This window comes from Ranitomeya variabilis, chromosome 1, assembly GCF_051348905.1.
Source record: "Ranitomeya variabilis isolate aRanVar5 chromosome 1, aRanVar5.hap1, whole genome shotgun sequence".
NCBI lineage: Eukaryota > Metazoa > Chordata > Amphibia > Anura > Dendrobatidae > Ranitomeya > Ranitomeya variabilis.
In genome coordinates, this window is record NC_135232.1 from 108,580,329 (window position 1) to 108,606,032 (window position 25,704).

The following is a 25,704-nucleotide window of genomic DNA, read 5'->3' on the forward strand; positions in this document are numbered from 1 at the left end:
GGCATCTATGGGGCCATAAAGAACTGCATGGAGCATTATATGGGGCCATAACTGCATGGAGCATTATACTACGTGACTGGGCAAAACACTACGTGGACATGTAATGCACTGTGTGGGCTGCGCAATGTACTGCGTGGCTGCGCAATGTATTATGTGGGCTGCCCAATATACTACGCATACATATTCTAGAATACCCGATGCGTTAGAATCAGGCCACCATCTAGTGTATATATTGTATGTATGTATGTATGTATGTATGTATGTATGTATGTATGTATGTATGTATGTATGTATGTATATATATATATATATATATATATATATATATATATATATATATATATATATATATATATATATATACACACACATACTATATAATGGTCTAAGGGTCACTTCTGTCTGTGTGTCTCGGAAATCCCACGTCGTTGATTGGTCGCAGCCCGAGGCCGTGACCAATCAGCAACGGGCACAGTCTGGCCGCAAATTGGCCCCTCCCTCCTCCTCTGCAGTCAGTGCCCACATAGCTTTAACCAGACTGCCTTACACCGCGGCTGTGTAATATACTACGTGGCTGTGTAATATACCGCGTGGACTGTGTTACTGAACACCGAGGGCTTATTCACACATCAGTATTTCAAATCGGCTTTAAAATACAAACCAGTTATGTAAAGAGTAATTCTATCCAATCTGGTGAGCATCTCTGGACCATTTAGGTAATCTGCACTAGCTGCAGCAGACCATGGCGAAGAAAAACACAGATGCTGGGAAACCAGATTCTATTGTTCCTTTTAAGCACTAATCCTCTACATGAAGAGTGTCTTGCTTCTGCAGCCCGGTTATATTTTATTTCCATTTCTACACATTCTAGAATGCATGTGGAGTCGGTAAGCCAAACCATCAACCCTGACTCCGACCCCACAGCACTGCGTCACTGCTGAGCAGGTACATAAAGTGCAGAACGGATTCATCTCAACTAAAAGCCCAGATCCTTAGATCAGGAACAGAACAGACATTTATAGGACTTTTCATAACTTTCCCAAATTATTATGAAAACATTTACAGCACATCCTGCATTGTACTACTGTACCCGATTTATTATTTTAGGAGTCTGTCCATTTTATACCAACTCCAACTTCATCAAAATGGACACTGAATTCCACCTCCACCGCTCTGGCTATATGGATGGATTCTGAATGTATATTTATAGCTATACAAGCCGAAAAATTAGCTTAGAGCCACTGTGAAGCGGTGACTTATGGAAAAAAAAACCCAAATCCGTATTTGTAAGGGAGTTTACTTTCCAAGAAATGGATTGATAACGACTCAATCCCTCATAACTTACCTGTGGTCTGAGCTTTTACACGACTCTGCCTCTGATGGGCATGGATATTTTACAGATCTCTTCCTCCATCTTTACACAGATTGACATCACGTTTGGTAAAATAAGACAGGCACCAATGCAAACAACAAAACTTAAAAAAATAATTACATTTATTCCAGTATCGTAAAAAGATCATTTTGATTTTATATACAAGAAAAAAAAAATATCTGACCTTTTATTAAGTAAACTTCCAAAGAAACACCAGATTGGGAAAAATAAAACAGAAACAGATGCTTTATTCATAAAGAGGAGACTTCTTTACCAGCATGAGGAGAGGGCACAGGCACCGGCCATAGTAGTTATTAACACATTGCTTTCAGGTCATTTATACATCGCTAAGGGAAATATTTGTCTCTCACTACCAGAGAAGCTCGTATTTCCTATGTTAAATTGTTAGCTTTTGAGGGTGTTTTTTTTTTTTTTTCTCATTAGCGGAGTCAAAAATGGTTTAAAAAAAAAATTTGTGGGGGAGAGAAATGAAAAATTGACACCTGCTGGCATGTCAAAGGGTATAGTTATGGCTTGCGGGTATTTAAGAACTCTGCTTGTTTAGTGTCAAAAGCAAAATGGCTTTCTTGTGGCTGTCGGAACATGCTGGGAGGGGTAGTGCAACAGCAGTTGGCAACCGATGGTATAGGGATCTGTGGCTCTCTACCTGTTGGTTTGCAGATAGGCGTTGCTGCAGAGATGCTGAAAGGAGGTACAGGCTGTGGCTATCCGGTCAGTAGGGGGGCAGTGTAGTGTGCGGTTTTGTCTTACTTGCTGAAATCACACTCTCATGAGGCTGGAGCAGAAGCTAGACCTGTATGGAATAAATTATTTTTTCCCAACTAAAACAGTTATATTACAAACATATGATTAAATAAAAAATTGCAGTTCTGTTCAGAGAACATCTAAGTAGCTTTAAAGTTAATGAAACGTCCATTTGTGAGCAGCGTAAAGAAAACCCAACAACACGAGATCCAAGCTTTTCATTGATTTGGCTCTTGCTTTCGCAGCAGACACATCAGACAGTGATTACTGGACCCTGTAAGACTGGACACGAGGCACGTAGACCTTTAACACAGGCAGACCATGACTTATGTCTTCTCATGGTGCCTGTACATCTTTCTTTTCCATCTTTACTCTATAGCAAGTTTCTGTTAAATATCCTCCTATGGGCAAAGATCCAAGTGAGGTTGCTGCAGGTGGTAAGGGAGTCATGCAGCCTTCTTGATACATGTACCAGGCATGTCTTGAAGGTTAATTTTGGATCTGAGAAAAAAAAAAAAAATCTATTGATCAATATATAAAAGATGCCACCGATGGTCAATATAAAAGCCTTAATGCAAGAAATGACAATTCTCTTGAGTGTCTACCATTGGACAGTGCAGTCATGTGACTGCAGCGGGTGATGTACCCCGAATGCTCTGCATTTCCTCTGATGACTTCAGTTGTATACCGCCATAGGGGAGAGCAGACTGAACCAGAAATGCTATTTTAATATTATCTTTAGTTCGGAACATATATTTTGGTTTGACGTGTCTTATATGTGCTGGACCGCTCAGAGGCGCTCATGTATGTGGTACTACAAGTTCAGTTTTCAATTCAATAGCTGTAGGAAAAGATGTGAGCAGAGCTGGGGACAACCATTGCTTTTGTAGATTCTTGTGTTTTGCTATAGTTCTATACAGAATACAATAATTTATCTACACTTTTTTTTCAGCTTCAACTGTCAATAAAATACCCTCAATATTACCTGTTGTGACTAGATCTGACTCTTACGAAACTTTTCGTAATATATGGGATCCTTGGATCCAGGCACAAAATGACGATGACCTGTCTAGAAGAATATCTTTATGCATGTAATACATAAATATAGCATTCCTGATTGATGGACATAACTTTTCAATCATATGTTCTGTTAATCCACGTCAACTTATCTCTTATTGTTAACACTTAATGTTATATATTTTCCCCTTTTCCTTCCCCTTTCCCATTAAGCCCAATACAGTTATTTTAAAAACTGTTAGTTTTCGGTTCTATAGCAATAATATAAAAAGTCAAAGATATTGTATTTCTCTTTACTTACTCTGTCATTTCCCCTTGCGAGGGGATCCTTGCACTTTTATATCAGTGTTTTTCATGTCAAATGATACTTTTTTTTTTCAAATAAAATTGTTGAAACTAATATTACCTGTTGTGGACCATGTGGCTCTTGACTAGGTGGCCAGCTGCCAAGGCAGCCATTAAGGAAAGTTCTCCAGCCATTACTGTGCCACAGACGATCTGTGCAAGCTGGCAGGCATTTTTGCCAGGGTATTCTGTGCTTGCTCCTTGGACTCCTAGCATCTGTACATAAAGGAAGATTTCATGAACACATAGCTACCATTATTTACATCAGGATTTATTCTGCCCTAATACGGTATGACATTTCCTCACCTTTTCTTCTCATCATAAACCTTTAGTCTTAAAGAAGCACTCCCATCAAAATGTTTATCTTCTTAATAAATTGCAATCGCGGGTCCTCGAGAGACATGTTCGAGCCCCCACGTGGCTCTTACACTGGCAATCCCCACATGTTTTGTGGCTGTCTAAACAGCCGGCGACTCAAATATGACAAACACCCAAGCACCATAGGCAAACCTGAGTGACAAGCACTTGCACTCATCACTAATTACAATCATCATATTCTACAGCAATGTGTACTTCCAATTGCTCATTTTACTTTTCTACCCACTTCTGAAACCCCTATTAAAATTGATGATGTATAGCTATCCTACCAAATTATCAGGTGATTATTAGCAGTGTGCTTTTGCTTGAGAGACAATCCTTTATTATACGTACTTGTAGGCAAGCCTGTTGTGGAGCCAGGTTGGTGCCTCCTCCCACAGTACCGATCTCTATAGAAGGCATTGTGCAGCTGATGTACAGGTCCTCATTCATGGGACCTGTAGCTTCCATCAGTGTGATGCAGTTTGAGCTTCCAACATTTTGTGCAGCATCCTAAAAAGCAAATTTTTATGATATATAAATTACTCTATGCAGCAATGTTGTGCATTTTGGTCAACTTTTCCATCATCTGACCTGTCCACAGGCAATGTAAATGGCAGTCACAATATTGGCTGCATGTGCATTGTAGCCTCCGATGCTGCCAGCCATCGCAGAGCCAACCAAGTTCTTGTTAATGTTCACTTCAACTAGTGCAGCTGTAGATGTCTTCAGAACCTGCAAGCGTAAGATATTTGGTGTCAGACACAACCCATGTAAGAAAAGTTGTAAAATATTAGAATAGTTAATTTATTCCCCAGCTCTTGCAAATAGGTTGTGTCTGATTGCAACTCAATCATTCAAGTGAAGACCTTTTTCGCAAATCTAGTGCAACCATTTTAACCTCTCAGAAGAAAAACTTTGACTCCTGGGCATGCACTAACCAAAATAAATACTGTGAATTAGAAACCGTTCAGTTCCTGCTTACCTCTCGCACCACATTTGATGGTATAGTGGCTTCACAAACAACAGACTTCCCTCGACCTTCTACCCAGTTGATTGCAGCCGGCTTTTTGTCGGTACAGTAGTTACCACTTACGGCAAGAACTTGGAGCTCAGGAAATTCTTCTTGTAATCTGGAAAGAGCCTTTTCAGTGCCCTGTAGCAACATGATAACATTTTAATACACCAAAAACAATAAAAAATAAATAATAATAATTTTACCAATAGAAAAGGCAGTTTACCTTTGAAATCATGTTCATTCCCATAGCATCTCCTGTTTTAGACTGGAAGCGAATGTATAAATTTCGCCCAGCTACGCTGGTCTGAAGTCTCCCAAGACGAGCAAACCTAGCAAGCAAACGAGGTGATAAGTGAGGGAATGGTTTGGCATTAACACAAACAAAGTGGCAAATGAATATTGCCCTGCAGAAAAGCCTCCTAGCTGAGCAGCGGGACGGCCATACTACAACTTATCGTAGTTCTAGATCACTGCTTACTAATAGAGACAAATCTGTTTGTTTTACGCCATAAAGGTCCATTATAGTTAAAAGGGTTTACCATAAGAAATAAAACATGCAATAGAGGCAGGAGACCAGCTCAACCTTCAAATCTAGATTCCCCACACCACGGTCATGGGCAGTTGAACCAGGTACTTGGGACTAATATTCTAGTGATCTGCGGAGGGGGACCATCCCAGTGGCGGGCCCCTCAGCAAATCAGACTTGTATTATCCTGCAGACAGGCAATAAATATCCATTGTGGAAAGACGAATTTAAGGGTGCAGGCAGATGGCCACGAGCATCACAATCCTTGGACTGGTTGTCGACTCTCCAGAGTGTGAGACATGCTAGAAATACATGCGGTCACACTCTGGTCAGGAGAGCAGACGGCCAGTCCGAGGATTGTGATGCTCGCACGAGTAATATGGCTGTCTGACAGCCTGCTAAGGAGAATTATAGGCAACCCTCAGTCAAGATTCTTCCATGTTTTGCAGATCTACCTCTCTGCTGTCCATATTTCCAGAGTGTCTATCAGCCATATCCTCCTTCTCGTCTTGCTTCCTCAAACTCAATGTGGACAAATCTGAACTCATCAATCTTTCCTCCATCTCACAGATCTTCCTTACCCGATCTATCACAATTAATGACATCACGCTCTCCCCCGTAACGGAAGTCCGCTGCCTCGGAGTAACCCTTGACTCTGCCCTGTCCTTCAAACCGCACATCCAAGCTCTTTCCACCTCCTGTCGCCCCCAGCTCAAAAATCTCTCCAGAATCCGTCCTTTCCTCAACCCTCAATCTACTAAAATGCTTGTGCATGCCTTCATCATCTCCTGCCTCGACTACTGCAACATTTTTTTCTGTGGCCTCCCTGCAAACATGCTCGCACCTCTCCAGTCCATCCGTAACTCTGCTGCCCGACTAATTCATCTCTCTCCTCGCTACTCCTCCGCTCCCCCCCTCTGCAAATCTCTAGGGGGAAGCCAGCGGACTTGTAGCGAAATGAACGTCGGGGGGCATTGCCCGATTCAAGGGTTCCTCAGTACCTTGGTAAGATCTGTTTATGAGCGGTGTTCTAGCAGGGTTTCTTGACGCCATTAGGCTTTTTCACGTATGCCTCTCTGTGGACACTGCTTATATTAAACCCCCCTCTGGGCTGCTCTCTAGCCATACCCCTATGGATAAGCCAGATTAGGCAAGACTGACACATGGGGTAAAATTGTAGGCTATACAACCCAATTTGTTTCTGGGGGTTTCTTTGGAGGTTATAGATCATTCATTTGTTTATTACAACATTATATAATCCTGTGCTAGGGGAATTTGTGCCAGCACGGCTATGGGTATTGAGGTTACCTTATGGTGTCTTTAATTGGTGTTTTTTAAGTGTGTGTTTTTTATTGTATTTTCCCAATAAAATTTTGTACAATTTTTATAAAACGCTCCCGTTGTTCTCCTGTTTTCTGTATACATGGTTCTGCAAGTACAGTTGAGGTTTACATCAATATTAAAAAAAAAAAAACAAACAAAAAAAAAAAACAAAAACACAAGCTCACAATAAACAGTGCAGTCTGTTATTTTAATTTAACTTAGCTAACTTTAATGCTTACATTTTTCCTATTCTGCGGAAAGAATTTTTGAAAGTACAAAATTCACCTACCTGCTTGTGCCATCAAAGGTATCTTTTATAATGTTAAATCCCTCAGGACTATCAAGCCAGCTCTTAACCTCCGCAGCTTCACAAGCTGAAGGCAACCTGGTAACTGGCCCACGAGTCATGCCGTCAGCAAGGATCCGGCTGCGTGCTCCACCGCCCAGCTATGAAAAAGGAATTAAAGCTCAGTATTTATTACAGACAGCCACCAGATTTACCAGCAGACTTTATAGTAGTCAGCGATGTCATAAGATCGACCATAAATGATTTTCTAAAGAAACCATAAAACATATCTGTGAATCAAACTTACCATTATGGCTCTGCAGCCTCGGTTGGTGCTAGCCACAAGGCAACCTTCTGTTGTAGCCATAGGGACCTGGTATTCTTTATTATCCAGGATAAGAGGACCTGCTACTCCAACGGGGATGGGCATATATCCGATTACATTCTCACAGCATGCACCCATAACCTTTTAAAATAAAAATAAATATATAGATAAGACAGGCCTAAAATTAACAAATACAAGAAATATGGTATCTAATGTCAGACTGCGACCCATGGAAAAGTAGAGACAAAAACATAGAATTACTGGAAGATGGACATCATCTGCACTCTTCTCTGCACTAATGACTTACCAAGGAATAGTTGTAGTTTTTGTAAGGTAGATTCAGAAGAGCTGATGACTGAGGCAACTTGTGAGCCAGCATGTGCCTGCGAATTGCAACTCCCCTCTCCGGGGACTCCATCATGGACTCCAGCTTATAGGAAGGGATGTGTTTAGCATTCACCAACTTGATCACTTCTGCATCACTTAAGCACTGGGTGCCTTGCTACATAGGAATAAAAGTAAATTCTGATGAGCGATTCCTGCAGAAAACTGATTTTTCGGCTTATTTATCCAAAAGTGACAATTCCCCAATTTTCAAATATATTTAACCCCTTCACCCCCAAGGGTGGTTTGCACGTTAATGACCGGGCCAATTTTTACAATTCTGACCACTGTCCCTTTATGAGGCTATAACTCTGGAACGCTTTGACGGATCTTGGCGATTCTGACATTGTTTTCTCGTGACATATTGTACTTCATGTTAGTGGTAAAATTTATTCGATATAACTTGCGTTTATTTGTGAAAAAAATGGAAATTTGGCGAAAATTTTGAAAATTTTGCAATTTTCCAAATTTGAATTTTTATGCCCTTAAATCACAGACATATGTCACGCAAAATACTTAATAAGTAACATTTCCCACATGTCTACTTTACATCAGTACAATTTTGGAACCAAAATTTTTTTTTGTGACGGAGTTATAAGGGTTAAAAGTTGACCAGCAATTTCTCATTTTTACAACACCATTTTTTTTTTAGGGACCACATCTCATTTGAAGTCATTTTGAGGGGTCTATATGATAGAAAATACTCAAGTGTGACACCATTCTAAAAACTGCACCCCTCAAGGTGCTCAAAACCACATTCAAGAAGTTTATTAACCCTTCAGGTGTTTCACAGGAATTTTTGGAATGTTTAAATAAAAATGAACATTTAACTTTTTTTCACACAAAATTTATTTCAGCTCCAATTTGTTTTATTTTACCAAGGGTAACAGGAGAAAATGGACCCCCAAAGTTGTTGTACAATTTGTCTTGAGTACGCTGATACCCCATATGTGGGGGTAAACCACTGTTTGGGCGTATGGCAGAGCTCGGAAGGAAAGGAGCGCCATTTGACTTTTCAATGCAAAATTGACTGGAATTGAGATGGGACGCCATGTTGCGTTTGGAGAGCCCCTGATGTGCCTAAACACTGAAACCCCCTACAAGTGACACCATTTTGGAAAGTAGACCCCCTAAGGAACTTATCTTGATGTGTGGTGAGCACTTTGACCCACCAAGTGCTTCACAGAAGTTTATAATGCAGAGCCGTAAAAATAAAAAATCATATTTTTTCACAAAAATGATCTTTTCGCCCCCAATTTTTTATTTTCCCAAGGGTAAGAGAAGAAATTGGACCCCAAAAAATGTTGTGCAATTTGTCCTGAGTACGCTGATACCCCATATGTGGGTGTAAACCATTGTTTGGGCGCATGGCAGAGCTTGGAAGGGAAGGAGCGCCATTTGACTTTTCAATGCAAAATTGACTGGAATTGAGATGGGACGCCATGTTGCGTTTGGAGAGCCCCTGATGTGCCTAAACATTGAAACTCCCTACAAGTGACACCATTTTGGAAAGTAGACCCCCTAAGGAACTTATCTAGATGTGTTTTGAGAGCTTTGAACCCCCAAGTGTTTCACTACAGATTATAACGCAGAGCCGTGAAAATATATATTTTTTTTTTCTCAAAAATGATTTTTTAGCCCCCAGCTTTGTATTTTTACAAGGGTAACAGAATAAATTGGACCCCAAAATTTGTTTTCCAATTTGTCCTGAGTACGCTGATACCCCATATGTGGGGGGGAACCACTGTTTGGGCGCATGACAGAGCTCGGAAGGGAAGGAGCGCCATTTGGAATGCAGACTTAAATGGATTGGTCAGCAGCCGTCACGTTGCATTTGCAGAGCCCCTGATGTACCCAAACAGTACAAACCCCCCACAAGTGACCCCATATTGGAAACTAGACCTCCCAAGGAACTTATCTAGATGTGTTGTGAGAACTTTGAACCCCCAAGTGTTTCACTAGTTTACAGCGCAGAGCCGTGAAAATAAAACATTTTTTTTTTCCCCACAAAAATTATTTTTAGCCCCCCAAATTTTTATTTTCCTAAGGATAACAAGAGAACTTGGACCCCAGACGTTGTTGTTCAATTTGTCCCGAGTACGCTGATAACACATATGTTGGGGTAAACCCCTTTTTGGGCGCACGGGAGAGCTCGGAAGGGAAGGAGCACTATTTTACTCTTTCAACGCAGAATTGGCTGGAATTGAGATTGGACGCCATGTCGCGCTTGGAGAGCCCCTGATGTGCCTGGACAGTGGAAACTCCCCAATTCTACCTGAAACCCTAACCCAAACACACCCCTAACCCTAATCCCAACGGTAACCCTAACCACACCCCTAGCCCTGACACACCCATAATTCTAATCCCAACCCTAATCCAAACGTAAATGTAATCCAAACCCTAACTTTAGCCCCAACCCTAACTTTAGCCCCAACCCTAACTTTAGCCCCAACCCTAACTTTAGCCCCAACCCTAACTTTACCCCCAACCCTAGCCCTAACCCTAAACGTGACTGAAATACGTGGCACTGAAATACGTGGCACTGAAATACGTGGCACTGAAATACGTGGCACTGAAATACGTGGCACTATGACTGTCAGAAAATGTTCATTAAACGGTTAGGGGTGAGGTTAGGGGTAGAGTTAGGGTTTGGATCCCTTTATCACCTTGGTGGTGGGTGGCTTTTCAGTGTGTTTTCTGTTTTTCTTCGATAAAAATGCATGCGTTTTTAACGCAAACAAACGCATGTGCTTAAAAACGCAAGAAAATACTGCAGGTTGTATTTCTGAAAATGAACGCATGCAGAAAAAAAACGCGACCAAACGCGTACAAAAAAACCGCATGCGTTTTCAATGTTAAATATAGGGAAAAAACGCATGCGTTTTTTTGTGCAAAAAACGCTGCAGACAAAAACGCAAGTGTCAAACCAGCGACGCTTTTTATAGCAAAAAAGTTTTTGCGTCTCCACATTTTGAGACCTATAATTTTTCCACATTTTGCTCCACAGAGTCATGTGAGGTCTTGTTTTTTGCGGGACGAGTTGACGTTTTTATTGGTAACATTTTCGGACATGTGACCGTTTTTGATCACTTTTTATTCCGATTTTTGTGAGGCAGAATGACCAAAAACCAGCTATTCATTAATTTCTTTTGGGAGAGGCGTTTATACCGTTCCGCGTTTGGTAAAATTGATAAAGCAGTTTTATTCTTCGGGTCAGTACGATTACAGCGATATCTCATTTATATCATTTTTTTATGTTTTGGCGCTTTTATGCGATAAAAACTATTTTATAGAAAAAATAATTATTTTGGTATCGCTTTATTCTCAGGACTATAACTTTTTTATTTTTTTGCTGATGATGCTGTATGGCGGCTTGTTTTTTGCGGGACAAGATGACGTTTTCAGCGGTACCATGGATATTTATATCAGTCTTTTTGATCGCGTGTTATTCCACTTTTTGTTCGGCGGTATGGTAATAAAGCGTTGTTTTTTGCCTCGTTTTTTTTTCTTACGGTGTTTACTGAAGGGGTTAACTAGTGGGGCAGTTTTATAGGTTGGGTCGTTATGGACACGGCGATACTAAATATGTGTACTTTTGTTTTGTTTTTTTTATTTAGATAAAGAAATGTATTTATGGGAATAATATATATTTTTTTTTTATTATTTAGGAATTTTTTTCTTTTTTTTTTTTTTTTACACATGTGAAAATTTTTTTTTTTTAACTTTTTTACTTTGTCCCAGGGGGGGACATCACAGATCGATGATCTGATAGTGTGCACAGCACTCTATCAGATCACCGATCTCACTGACAGGGCTGCAGGCTTACCAAGTGTCTGCACTGAGCAGACACTCGGTAAGCCACCTCCTTCCCTGCAGGACCCGGATGCCGCGGCCATCTTGGATCCGGGACCTGCAGCCAGGAAGGAGGTAGGAGACCCTCGGAGCAACGCGATCACATCGCGTTGCTCCGGGGGTCTCAGGGAAGCCCGCAGGGAGCCCCCTCCCTGCGCGATGCTTCCCTATACCGCCGGTACACTGTGATCATGTTTGATCGCGGTGTGCCGGGGGTTAATGTGCCGGGGGCGGTCCATGACCGCTCCTGGCACATAGTGCCGGATGTCAGCTGCGATAGGCAGCTGACACCCGGCCGCGATCGGCCGCGCTCCCCCCGTGAGCGCGGCCGATCGCTTATGACGTACTATCCCGTCGGTGGTCATACGGGCCCACCCCACCTCGACGGGATAGTACGTCTGATGTCAGGAAGGGGTTAACCCCTAATCTCATCAGACTGGTTTAGCGAGTGTGTGATGCTTGGCCTGAATTATACACAGCAGCTAAGAGAGGTTTATGCTCACACCTCCATTAGTAAGCATATTTTAATAAAGACTAAGAAGGGATTACCTGGAAGCCGGGAACCTATTTAAGTCTGACAAATCCACTTTATGTCACAACATTACAATTTATAAATGAACCTTAATGCGCAGATCAAATGTATCATAACTATATGAAATACGGTCCTGATCTGTACTGGCCAGATGACCACTTTACTGAAAATAATTCATATGGCTTAAGTCTCTAGCTTGATAAAGTGAGACAGAATATCTAAAAAGTTAATATGTCAATATATTTATATGTAGTAACCATATACAATAAAGGCTGTATAATGATACTTTGGGATTGGTAAAAGTTAAGAGGATTTCTTTAAGATGCTGAGAAAACCCAAAAGTGACCAGTTAGTTGCATTATTTTATTCCAGCTGATCTACTGAGTCAGAACATTCCGGGTATCCTCTTTAAGTGGGTAAAATTGCAACCAGCTTATAAAACCAAGTAACTTTGCAATGTCTTTGTGTTTAAAAATCCTGTCGTCAAAAAGATTTATAATTTTATAGCTTACTGCTCATTGCCTCGGTTACCAACCACCACTGCAGTGTATCAGTGACGGCTGGTCACCTAGGGAAGAAGCTCTATATATTACCAGATAGCATCCTTCCAGCTTCAGTGCCCCTGTGCTCCTCCAAAGCTGCAGAACTAAAGCGCCCTTTGCTTGCTGCATGAGAGTGCATAGTCTAAGCCAGAAGCAACGCGATGCCGCCAATCAGGAGCCCATTATGCTCTGACAAGCAGGAAGATTGGGAGTAGTGTGCTCCTGCTCAACGAGAGGATAATATCCCTGTAACTGGCTTCAGATCAGCAATGTTTTGGGTTCATGCAGTTACTCCCTGTTCACTTACATCTGGATTCTTAAGGATGCGAACACATTCATCGATGGGTCGGGGCACCACGGGTATATCAAACGCTGTTTCCTTCTCCTCTTCACTTGTATCAGGTGATGATGATGAATCGCCCAGGACAAAGTTAGCCTTGGTTGAATTTTCAAGTGGTAATGGCTTTATGACAGCTTCTAAAAATGTACAGACAGAATTTGGTTAATAGAATATACAGTATATATTTTGAACAATTTAAAAAAAAATGTACAGATTTTAGAAATAAAATATGCAAGTAATGGCAGCTTTAATACCTTTCTCTTCCTTTGATGACATGTCTTCTACTTTACAATCTTTGGCGGGCTTTTCGGTCACTGGTTCCATTCTGCAGCAACCATCTACTTGCTTCTTTAGCACAGTGACTGGAGAAGTTATCGGGTTCTTTAAAGAGAAGGTAGACTCTGTCTCCGTCTGCTCAAAAAATATGTACTTGACTGCCAGAAGAAGAGCAAGACTCAGAGTTATGACTTGCTCGATGTCCATGGTGACCATCCTGTGGAATACAGATAGAGCACTGTCAGATGCTTAGGAGAGATGGGTCAAGTAGTATTATCTTTATTGCAGCATTTCAGAAGATACATACGGTATACACAAATTGCACACCTACTATGTATTTATAATAATTGCACACACAGAAAATAAAAATGAGAAACGTTATTAGTGATGAGTGAATATACTCGTTGCTCGGGTGTCATCCGAGTATTTTTTAGTGCTCGGAGATTTCGTTTTCATCGCCGCAGCTGAATGATTTACAGCTACTAGCCTGCTTGATTACATGTGGGGATTCCCTAGCAACCAGGCAACTCCCACATGTACTTAGCCTGGCTAATAGCTGTAAATCATTCAGCTGAGGCGATGAAAACTAAATCTCCGAGCACTAAAAAAATACTCGGAGGACACCCGAGTGTGCTCGGGAAATCTTGAGTAACGAGTATATTCGCTCATCACTAGTTATTATTGCACTCACCTAGACAGATAGAACTGCCAAAGAGCCATGTTGGGTTCAATTCTCTTTGGTATGGTATCATCTAATCCAATGGCAACCTTGTGATCTGAAATGGAAGTGTTGTTCTGAGGGGACGGTTCACTTATCCACCGACTGTGAGCATGAACAAGGACCAGGCCGAGGGACTGAAGGACAGAAGGAATATTAAGTCACCAGCAACAAAATGCTATACAGCAATTCTAGATTATTGCTTAAAAACAGAATCAAAACCAAAGTACACAATGTACTGTAAGTGCAAAAAACAAAAACAAAACAGAGCCCAAAATAGAATCAACTGAAGAAGAGAGGCACACACCATTATCATCTTCACCCTCTGCGTCACAGGGTTTGGTTTGTTATCTTCTTCCTCCTCTAATACATTTGCAAACTGTGTAAGCTGCCAGATTGGACGTCCCTCCCGGCTCTCCCTGGAAAGCTGACAAAAAAGATCAAAGCATGTTCTTCATCCGCAACCTTACATGTATATATGCAGAAGTAGCATTGACACGTAACCCAGGACATTATATAATGTATGATAATTAGCTTATACTAATTGGGGCACCCCCAATTTTAAATCACTCACCTCCAAGACCAAAGACACGCAGGCTGGGAAGAAAGTCATGAAGGCAAAGTAGTTTGCTAGGACGGACATGCAACCAAAACAGCACATAATCTCTAACTGGCGAACACCTAAAAGAGGGAATAATTAATTTTTTTTTTTTTTTAAATAAAGACATCCAAGCGCAGTCAGATGATTTCCACTGACTTGTATGCCCGATTGCAATCCAAATATAGGATCAAACTCAGGCATGCAGTGATTCTTTTCCTTGGGGCAGCAGAGTCTACCATAGACTAACATTGGTCCAAGTGTGATCAGATGTTTTGTCATACAGGCTGTTAATTAATGTTCAGGGGAGCAACAACAGTGCATCCACTGTAGTGAGCGGTTGCTGCTATTGCCCACTGTACCATCCCATTGACTGAAAGCAAGCAGCTGCAGGGAAAATATAACAATTTTGTCCCTGCAGCCGCTGCACAAACAAGACGGCCGCAGAGGATTTAAATGCCATTTGCTTGCAAATTAACACAATGTCTGCAGGTAAACAGTATTTCTGGACATGACCTTAAACTTATGGCCGAATCACCTCTTTCTGTGGTAAAGAAATACTATACAATAACCTTCATAGAAGAGATTTGCAACTAACCAGACATTGTTCCAACTCCAATCACAAGACATTCTACAAGGGCATCCAGTGTGAATGTAGGCCCTAGGATGGCCATGCCACGAGCAATGTTGTCTCGAACTTCATCCTGGAAAATATTTTTTTTATTTTATCATTAGGTAGATCTGAAAGTGCGATTAAACTAGAGGAGTCAGAAATTTACCTCCAGGTATGATTTATGTGCTCACCTGAGAGTTGGAGCTAAGAGCAAACTTTGCTAAAGCACTGGCCTTTGAGAGGTCAATTAGCAGCAGGAAAAAGGGTAGCGCCTCGCTGCCGGGAGGAAAAAGTAGTGTTACATTCTACAGATAACTGCAAAACTATAAAATGCACCATCCAACACCAACCCGGGTACTACACTTACTTCAGGCCTGTCAATTCTTTATCCAGAAAATGAATCACCACCGTGCTGAAGACAAAGCTTGAAAAGATGGTAAAGAGGCCAGCAATACCTAAAATAACAAGAAAACCTCAGCTACTGAAGCACCATATGACAATGGATGGAGATGAACTGCACATACACAGCACATACCTAAAATGTATTTGGAGCCGAGCTGCCGGAGGTTCTGGAACTGAAAGTAGATGTAGAGGATTGCAATGCACCGCGTGATGGTTAATATGATAATGTCGCTGCTCAGAACATCCTGTATTGTGGAAAAGGAAAAGCATAAAGTGAGATACAAGTGCTTAGTTCACCTTGTATTTGTGTGTGAGAAGTCAGACAGGATGATACATTGTAGAAAAGTTATGAAACTTTGCACTTTTGCTTTCTGGCTCCTGGGATTTCTCCAGTAGCAAACTAAGGCTAGGGTCATATGACAGATCTTCTCTCATCGGATACAATTTTCTCGAATGTGGAGAAGATAAAAAAATAAATAATGGGTATTTCTTAATTTTCTCCATTCTGTCCACGAAAAGCGGTCATCAAAATGATTTTTTTTTTTTTGATGGACCCATTGACTTGAATGGCCGAGTGCGATTCGATTTACAGATGCAAGACGTGCATGCTGAGATTTTTTCCGTGGACAGACTCATTAATAAAGGCAAGGAGTCAGAACTTACTTCTTCAAACTTGGGGCACTCATAGTTCCAGCCACAGATCTTATCATTCCCTGTGAACATGTTCATGGACATCATGCAAATAGTGATGGTCACTGTACCCACGATAACCTCCCATGGGTGGGAAGCCACAAACTGGCCATGCATGCGGAACAATCGGGACAGCATCTTCACGGTTAGTGTGACCTAGATGGAAGAAAAAATAAATAAACTAACTTTCACTTGCACAAACCTCATAACACACAAAAACTAATCTCAGAAAATGTATATCTCCAAGTCATCTTCAGAGGTGTAAAAGTACAGCACCTCAATGTTACATTTTGTGGGGGTCTATGAAGATAAAAGTGAGGTCCCTCAATTGTGTCCGAGATCCCTAAATGTGAGGTCCCTCAATTGTGTCAGAGATCCCTACAATAAGCACCCCACAGCTACTGGTTGGACATTATAAGTTGGTATTTATATGTTCAGCTGCTCCTGCCATTATACAGCCATAGAAGACATAACACCCCTTTTACTCTACAAGAGCTTCTAGTGTCAGAGAAAAAAACAAAACACAGCTGTCACCTAAGGCTTCTTTCACACTTCTGTCGGTAGTCGCCTGTCACAAAGCGCCGGCGCAACGTACCGACGGACGTGTTTGCTTTCACATTTCCGTCTGCGTTGCCGGGCAGGAAAGAGTCAGAGAGAGACATTTCCTGCCGGGAATGCGCAGAAGGGAAAACTGGATGCGAAGTACAGAAAAACGTTCCCTTGAACATTTTTCCGAGTCGACGGGCCACCAAAACCCGACGCACCAGTGCACGACGAACGCAACGTGTGGCCATAATTTGCGATCCGTCGGCAATACAAGTCTATGGGAAAAAAACGCATCCTGTGGGCAAATTTGCAGGATGCGTTTTTCCCCAAAACGACGCATTGTGAAGGAATATAAATAAACAGAAGTGTGAAAGTAGCCTAAGCAAACTTTTTTTGTGTGTTTTTCTTAACAGATTCACTGCTGGATCTGAATAGGGTATCTATAGTGTTGCCATCATGTTGACAGTGCGGCAACCAATCAGCAAGCTCAGTGACTCGAGCCATCAACTTGGGCAGAGCCACCAGAGTTATTGGTTGCAGCGGTGTGATGTGACAACAGCGCTGCAGACGATGACAGATAACAGGAGCAGTGAAGACTCTGTGTCATCATCTGTATATCAGTTTTATTTATTTTTTTACACGTGATTGATCGTTATAGGATATCGGTTTTATAAAAATGTGTTTATAAATCTCGCATTAGATTTGTAAAAACTGATGCCATGTGAATGAAGTCAGATCTCATTCTGCGCATGCTCCATCTTCGGTGGCTATTTTCCCGGAGGCCACCGCATTACAGCAATGGATGTGCACAGGCTCCAGGCTTTCACAAAATGTCGACGGAGCCCCCGCACCACCGAGCACTGCTGAACCAGCCTGGCATGAGAGCCAGAACATCGCCAGACCACCAAACACCTCCTGTGACCCCCCACCTCCAGCGCTCCCAATCAATGATGGCATTTCTGACCTCAGGGCTCCCACCAATTCGGAGATGCTCGTGAGATGACCACAAAGCTTTAAAGGGGTTGTTCTACAATGTACATTTATCACCTACCCATCTACGTGGGGGCATTACTAATGAGACCCCTGTGATCACTGGAATTTGGGTCCCAACCCCACGACTGGTCAGGGCCCCAGCTGTCAAAGTGAGGGCTTCATCGCTACATTACAGCAGTTGGACTTTCCACTTTAGATCATGAATTAATCTAATATCCTACATTATTGCTTGCAATGTTGGGAAAGCCCCTGCTCTCATCACTGGCAAGTACAGTGGGGGATTCTTAGTGGACATCTGGCTTTCCGGGAATCTTGCTTCATTTACAGGACTGCTTTTTCTTGGCTTTAGCTGAAGACCACACTGACTTTCACTTTCTATGACTGTCAGATCATTTCATGGACATTACATCAGCGTTTATCCATTCCCAAGTTGCCATCAGTACAGTTCACCTGGTCCATATATAACACATCCATACAGCACCGTCACCTTTATACACTAATCACTGTCAGCTCATTATGTCTTTTATCAGTGAGAATCCTTGGACTTGCAAGTTCAAGAACATCAAGATTTCCGATGAGCACCAAGGACATTCACACTAATTGATGTATGTATATAATGTTACACAGCGTGATTTTTTTCCTATTAGAATGCTGAAACAGAAGCTACATCCACTGATAATTAGGTCTTAAAGGAAATTATGGGATGGCGGGACACAGCAACACACTTGCCCCTGAGCTGTGCCTGGAACTAGTTATGTGCCCATTTACTAGAGTGACTTTTTGATATTCTTGCTACATTCCCCCATTGTGATCTCAGTGTTTTGTTTTTTTTTGCTTTAAATACATGATTAAAATATAAGGCACCTAGGCTGCAAATAGGTAACCCAGCATTAATGGGTCCCACGTGCTGTTCTTTACAGGTCCCATTGATCTAGAAAACGGGATTCATGACGATATAGGTATGTACAGCCCTGAATAATTTACATTTTGTCAAGGCTTTATGATAGCACCAGCTGAATGCAGGATCCTTCCTTCTAACATATCAGTAATGTGGACAAACCAGTCCATAAGTCATGTAGCACTGAGCATTTGAGGACACTTTCTGGCCTGGTTTACATTGATGACACCTTTTTTTCCCCACCAGCAGACACTTAGCTTGGAGACCTCTTTAAATGGAGATAGGTTGCAAAACTCCATTTACCTTTCTTTCACTTAACATACGGCCCAGTGTACCATCAAATCAATAAACAACAACAGCGTAAACACTAAGGTGAATAGAGCGGCGGGGCACCCAACAAGCGGCAAGGAGAATAAAGCGGCGGGACAGCCAGCAAATGGCAGCGGTGGAACAGCCGGCGAGTGGCAAAGAGGAGAGACTGCAGAGTATATGCTCTTCATTATTTGACAGTACTCAAGGGCCATATGTTACAGAAAAGATAATGGTGGAAAGCCCCATCACTTTAATCCGTGCACAAGAGAACACAAGCCAGGAACTTTCAGCCATGGAAAGTCCAACTCTACTATATCTAAATGCAGCAACTGGACTTCCCAAGGTTGCAGGCTCCAGAGAGGTCACATAACTTTATACCTTCAGGCCGTGCTATTACATGCTTTAAAAATATAATGTGCAAACAGAAATAAGTTATCCCACTGATGACTATAGAAAAATGAATGGTGACATCCCCTGGCAAAAACGTGTGTGACCATTTATTATTAATATCACATAGAAGAATGCCATGTCTCATAATCAGCCAGAATGTCCAGGTAAAGTTTGTAACTACCACTAGTACCATCAAATGCACCAAACAAAAAACCCAGATAGGGCTGCTTACATCTGGAAAGACTTTACCCTTTCCTACTAAAATAGTTCCCACATCTCAATAAATTGGGTTCTTGTGAGATCATGTCATTCGGCAGCTCTGACTGTAAACTCACTGTCAGATGCCGACAAGATCAGTCATTGGTGGCCAAGTAATTAGTCACAAGTACAGTGCAGCACTTTTCTTATCCTGTATGAGTAGTATTTAGTGGATATATACTATACAAAATATAATTTCTCACACACTTCTACATATCAGTTCTGACATTTGTGCAAAGAAGAGGACAAGAGATATGTAGACAATATTGATCTCCTCACAAATTAAAAATTGTCAAAACAATGCTGCAAAATTAGCTACATTTCATGAGATTGATATTATACCCACTATACTATATCAGATGGTTACAGCCTTGTATCAAATACGTGTCTATGTATTACAACTTATGTGAGGTGATCACTATTGTCTACATATCTCTTGTCCTCTTTGCTCAAATCTTCTCATCCTGCACAGAAACAGAAGCTGCCAACCAGTAGTGGCAGCACAAATCTACAGCGGACATTATCCAAAATCTGACAGTAAAAGTTGTCAAAGGGTAACTTGTTACCTGTAGGAAAACATTTACATACAGTCACTGATTCGCATAAGATCATGGGCCACAATCTAAAATCTCCAACAGGAACCCCAACTATCAACAGTTCTCTAATAGTAATGGTCGTCTTATGAGGGACAAAAGGGGCCTGCAGGACCCTGGTGTGACTGCAAGCCCACTTTAGTTAACACACTGTCATACAGCAATAATATAGCCAATCTTTTAGAGTAAGACAGTATTGGATTTATTGTAGAATAGTATAAAATGTTACAATTAGATTCAGAGCATGAAGATACAAAACCATGTAAACCCTCATACAGGGCTAATTTATAGGGACCTCCTGGATGAACAACTAAATAGGAAAAACAAAACCAAGAGTAAGCACCTTATAAAGATAAGAGATGGTTGCAGATTACTAGGTACATTAGTTGCCAGACTTCTGGGCCTGACCAGCTCTGCCCTCTGAATCAGGATATGTTCAATTCATATGTATCCTTACATGGGAGCTTGTATCCAATTTGCTTTATTTACAAACAGACTAAATAAACATCATATGTGCTGCTACAGTGTATCCACATCCATAGCACATAGCATCTACGTGGAAGCGAGTAAGTAGAAACCGATACAGGTGTGGACACCTTGGTGTACACTTTAGGCACAGACCCTCTGAAAAAAGGTGTTTTTTATATTTTATTATTAATATATATATTTTTTTTACAGTTTTACACTAACATTTATAAACAGCAATAGAAAAGAATCCAAAAAGTTAGCTGACGGGGTGCCAGGCTTCAACACAAGATGAACATGTAACAAAATGAATAAAACACACAAAAATCTGAAATAAACCCCATAAAGGAAAGAGGAAAAACGATTAGTTTTACAAAACGTTTTTAAGATCTAGATACCAAACATTAGTGACCTGAAGGTGTATGGTATGGCGACCTTAAGGGCGATCAGATCCGGGGTATGACAATGTCTGTGCTATATACATAGCGGTTTATACGTCCCAAAGACTAGTCTATATCCACACAGGCCAGTGTTACAGCGCTCATACACCAGAATATGGAGGCCATGTTCTCTGCTGCTGGTGGCCACTTACATGGACTACAGTGCCATCTGCTCGCCCCATCTGGCAGTGCAGGGGTCGGCCTTCACAGCGTGGTGGCGGTGTAGCCATGACTGGCTCAGACTGGGTAATAACATTACAGTGATGTGTGCCGTTATAAGCAATGTCCAAAACTGATCTGTGACAAAGAAATACAAACAATACAAGAGGGAATATTACAAGCTTCATCTGGGCTCGGTTATAGGTCAGTTAAAAACAGACACAATGGAAACCAGATGGAACCTGTAATAGTCAGTGGGTTCCCTCAGTCATTTGGCTTCACTTATACAAATACATCCATTTAGGACATTAAATCCATGTGTCCCTAAGATGGAATAGTCTGATCCCTGCAGAGACACAGGGTGAGGCGGGAGTCACACACACACCGGCCCTCACACACACAGACCGGCCCTCACACACACAGACCGGCCCTCACACACACAGACCGGCCCTCACACACACAGACCGGCCCTCACACACACAGACCGGCCCTCACACACACAGACCGGCCCTCACACACACAGACCGGCCCTCACACACACACAGACCGGCCCTCACACACACACAGACCGGCCCTCACACACACACAGACCGGCCCTCACACACACACAGACCGGCCCTCACACACACAGACCGGCCCTCACACACACAGACCGGCCCTCACACACACAGACCGGCCCTCACACACACAGACCGGCCCTCACACACACAGACCGGCCCTCACACACACAGACCGGCCCTCACACACAGCCTGGGTGAGGAAACAGCAGCTCAGAGCGCACAACATGGAGGGGTGATGCTGCCTCAGCCCGTATATAGCGGCGCCCTACAGGCTGCACAGGTCCATAGGGCAGGCGGCAGGAGGACGTGGTAGCCGCGGCGCTTCTTCCCCCTGCTGTCACTCACAGTGTCCGGTGTAATGTCCCCTCCCGGTCACCTCCTCCCCATGGCGCCCTCGGCCCTTGCAGTGACGTGACCTCCCGCTGCCCTGCAGGAAGTAGCTGTAGCCTCCCTGTGAGGACCCATCCGTCTGTTACACTAGGAGCTGTCTAATACAATGCCTGATCAGAACGACCGAAACTAGTCACCGCCGCCGAGCGTACACACTCACCTTCGGGCAGGTGGCTCGGTCCTGACTGGCCCGGCGGCGGCGGCGGTGACTGCTGTTCAGAAAGCGGCAACGATAAAGAGAGCAGCTCTCCGGTCCGCCGCCGCAAAGCGAGTGAACGAGCGCGTCACCTGAGCACAGCCTCAGCAACTAGGGGCGGGGCCTGAGGGAGAGAGTCTTCCAGTGGCCTGATCCTGCAGCCAATAGAAATGCTGACCAGGTGAGCTCGTCATGGCCGTTTCTGTGGTAACGAGCATCTATGTAAGATGAGGATGGGAACGCGCGATCTCTCCTCACTGACAGCGAGCCAATGACAGCGGAGAGCCGGGAGAGACGGGGCCGCGGCAGCCGGCTCCACAAACAGTCCATGACCTGAGTGTACGGCTGCGGCAGCGCACGCTGCAGAGCCCAGACCTTACATCACACGGTGCATCTCCACAGGTAGCCTACATGTACTAAATATGGCCGACATCACAGCTCTGGGGTACGGCCTGACCTCACAGCACTGGGGTACGGCCTGACCTCACAGCACTGGGGTACGGCCTGACCTCACAGCTCTGGGGTACGGCCTGACATCACAGCTCTGGGGTACGGCCTGACAGTACAGCTCTGGGGTACGGCCTGACATCACAGCTCGGGGGTACGGCCTGACAGTACAGCTCTGGGGTATGGCCTGACCTCACAGCTCTGGGGTACGGCCTGACCTCACAGCTCTGGGGTACGGCCTGACCTCACAGCTCTGGGGTACGGCCTGACATCACAGCTCTGGGGTACGGCCTGACCGCACAGCTCTGGGGTACGGCCTGACATCACAGCTGTGGGGTACGGCCTGACATCACAGCTCTGGGGTACGGCCTGACATCACAGCTCTGGGGTACTGTCTGACATCACAGCTCTGGGGTACGGCCTGACATCACAGCTGTGGGGTACGGCCTGACATCACAGCACTGGGGTACGGCCTGACATCACAGCTCTGGGGTACTGTCTGACATCACAGCTCTGGGGTACGGCCTGACATCACAGCTCTGGGGTACGGCCTGACATCACAGCTCTGGGGTACGGCCTGACATCACAGCTCTGGGGTACGGTCTGACCTCACAGCTCTGGGGTACGGCCTGACATCACAGCTCTGGGGTACGGCCTGACATCACAGCTCTGGGGTACGGCCTGACATCACAGCTCTGGGGTACGGCCTGAAATCACAGCTGTGGGGTACGGCCTGACATCACAGCTCTGGGGTACGGCCTGACATCACAGCTCTGGGGTACGGCCTGACATCACAGCTCTGGGGTACGGCCTGACATCACAGCTCTGGGGTACGGCCTGACATCACAGCTATGGGGTACGGCCTGACATCACAGCTCTGGGGTAAGGCCTGACATCACAGCTCTGGGGTAAGGCCTGACATCACAGCACTGGGGTACGGCCTGACATCACAGCACTGGGGTACGGCCTGACATCACAGCTCTGAGGTACGGCCTGACATCACAGCTCTGGGGTACGGCCTGACATCACAGCTCTGGGGTACTGTCTGACATCACAGCTCTGGGGTACGGCCTGACATCACAGCTCTGGGGTACGGCCTGACATCACAGCTCTGGGGTACGGCCTGACAGCACAGCACTGGGGTACGGCCTGACATCACAGCACTGGGGTACGGCCTGACATCACAGCACTGGGGTACGGCCTGACATCACAGCACTGGGGTACGGCCTGACATCACAGCACTGGGGTACTGTCTGACATCACAGCTGCGGGGTACGGCCTGACATCACAGCTGTGGGGTACGGCCTGACCTCACAGCTCTGAGGTACGGCCTGACATCACAGCTCTGGGTTACTGTCTGACATCACAGCTCTGGGGTACGGCCTGACATCACAGCTCTGGGGTACGGCCTGACAACACAGCTCTGGGGTACGGCCTGAAATCACAGCTGTGGGGTACGGCCTGACAGTACAGCTCTGGGGTACGGCCTGACATCACAGCACTGGGGTACGGCCTGACATCACAGCTCTGGGGTACGGCCTGACATCACAGCTCTGGGGTACGGCCTGACATCACAGCTGTGGGGTACGGCCTGACAGTACAGCTCTGGGGTACGGCCTGACATCGCAGCTCTGGGGTACGGCCTGACATCGCAGCTCTGGGGTACGACCTGACATCACAGCTCTGGGGTACCGCCTGACATCACAGCTCTGGGGTACGGCCTGACATCACAGCACTGGGGTACGGCCTGACAGTACAGCTCTGGGGTGCGGCCTGACATCACAGCTCTGGGGTACGGCCTGACATCACAGCTCTGGGGTACGGCCTGACATCACAGCTCTGGGGTACGGCCTGACAGTACAGCTCTAGGGTACGGCCTGACATCACAGCACTGGGGTACGGCCTGACATCACAGCACTGGGGTACGGCCTAACATCACAGCTCTGGGGTACGGCCTGACATCACAGCTCTGGGGTACGGCCTGAAAGTACAGCTCTGGGGTACGGCCTGACATCACAGCTATGGGGTACGGCCTGACATCACAGCTGTGGGGTACTGTCTGACATCACAGCTCTGGGGTAAGGCCTGACATCACAGCTCTGGGGTACGGCCTGACATCACAGCACTGGGGTACGGCCTGACATCACAGCTCTGGGGTACGGCTTGACCTCACAGCTCTGAGGTACGGCCTGACATCACAGCTCTGGGGTACTGTCTGACATCACAGCTCTGGGGTACGGCCTGACATCACAGCTCTGGGGTACTGTCTGACATCACAGCTCTGGGGTACGGCCTGACATCACAGCTCTGGGGTACGGCCTGACATCACAGCACTGGGGTACGGCCTGACATCACAGCTCTGGGGTACGGCCTGACATCACAGCTATGGGGTACGGCCTGACATCACAGCTGTGGGGTACTGTCTGACATCACAGCTCTGGGGTAAGGCCTGACATCACAGCTCTGGGGTACGGCCTGACATCACAGCTCTGGGGTACGGCCTGACATCACAGCTCTGAGGTACGGCCTGACATCACAGCTCTGGGGTACGGCCTGACATCACAGCTCTGGGGTACTGTCTGACATCACAGCTCTGGGGTACTGTCTGACATCACAGCTCTGGGGTACGGCCTGACATCACAGCACTGGGGTACGGCCTGACATCACAGCACTGGGGTACGGCCTGACATCACAGCTCTGGGGTACGGCCTGACATCACAGCTCTGGGGTACTGTCTGACATCACAGCTGCGGGGTACGGCCTGACATCACAGCTG

The 25,704-nt window shown here is 44.6% G+C and overlaps 1 protein-coding gene across 2 annotated transcripts; it reads right to left on the bottom strand.

Annotated features, from left to right (window-relative positions):
- Positions 1-1,600: 1,600 nt before the first annotated feature.
- On the bottom strand, positions 1,601-22,675 carry HMGCR (3-hydroxy-3-methylglutaryl-CoA reductase). Of its 2 annotated transcripts, none has more exons than XM_077287438.1 (20): positions 22,446-22,675; positions 16,255-16,437; positions 15,725-15,836; positions 15,557-15,644; positions 15,381-15,465; positions 15,175-15,280; positions 14,553-14,659; positions 14,286-14,405; positions 13,952-14,115; positions 13,239-13,477; positions 12,952-13,121; positions 7,642-7,836; positions 7,317-7,475; positions 7,013-7,170; positions 5,098-5,203; positions 4,842-5,012; positions 4,451-4,591; positions 4,211-4,369; positions 3,561-3,715; positions 1,601-2,638 (listed from the first exon to the last, which is right to left on the bottom strand). In XM_077287438.1, exons 2-20 carry the CDS (start codon positions 16,417-16,419, stop codon positions 2,584-2,586), a joined length of 2,655 nt encoding a protein of 884 aa, XP_077143553.1. In that variant the 5' UTR covers positions 16,420-16,437; positions 22,446-22,675; the 3' UTR covers positions 1,601-2,583. The 2 variants fall into 2 exon arrangements, with proteins under 2 accessions (XP_077143553.1, XP_077143562.1); XM_077287447.1 differs by lacking the exon at positions 22,446-22,675 and adding an exon at positions 22,241-22,360.
- Between the last annotated feature and the right edge of the window lie 3,029 nt (positions 22,676-25,704).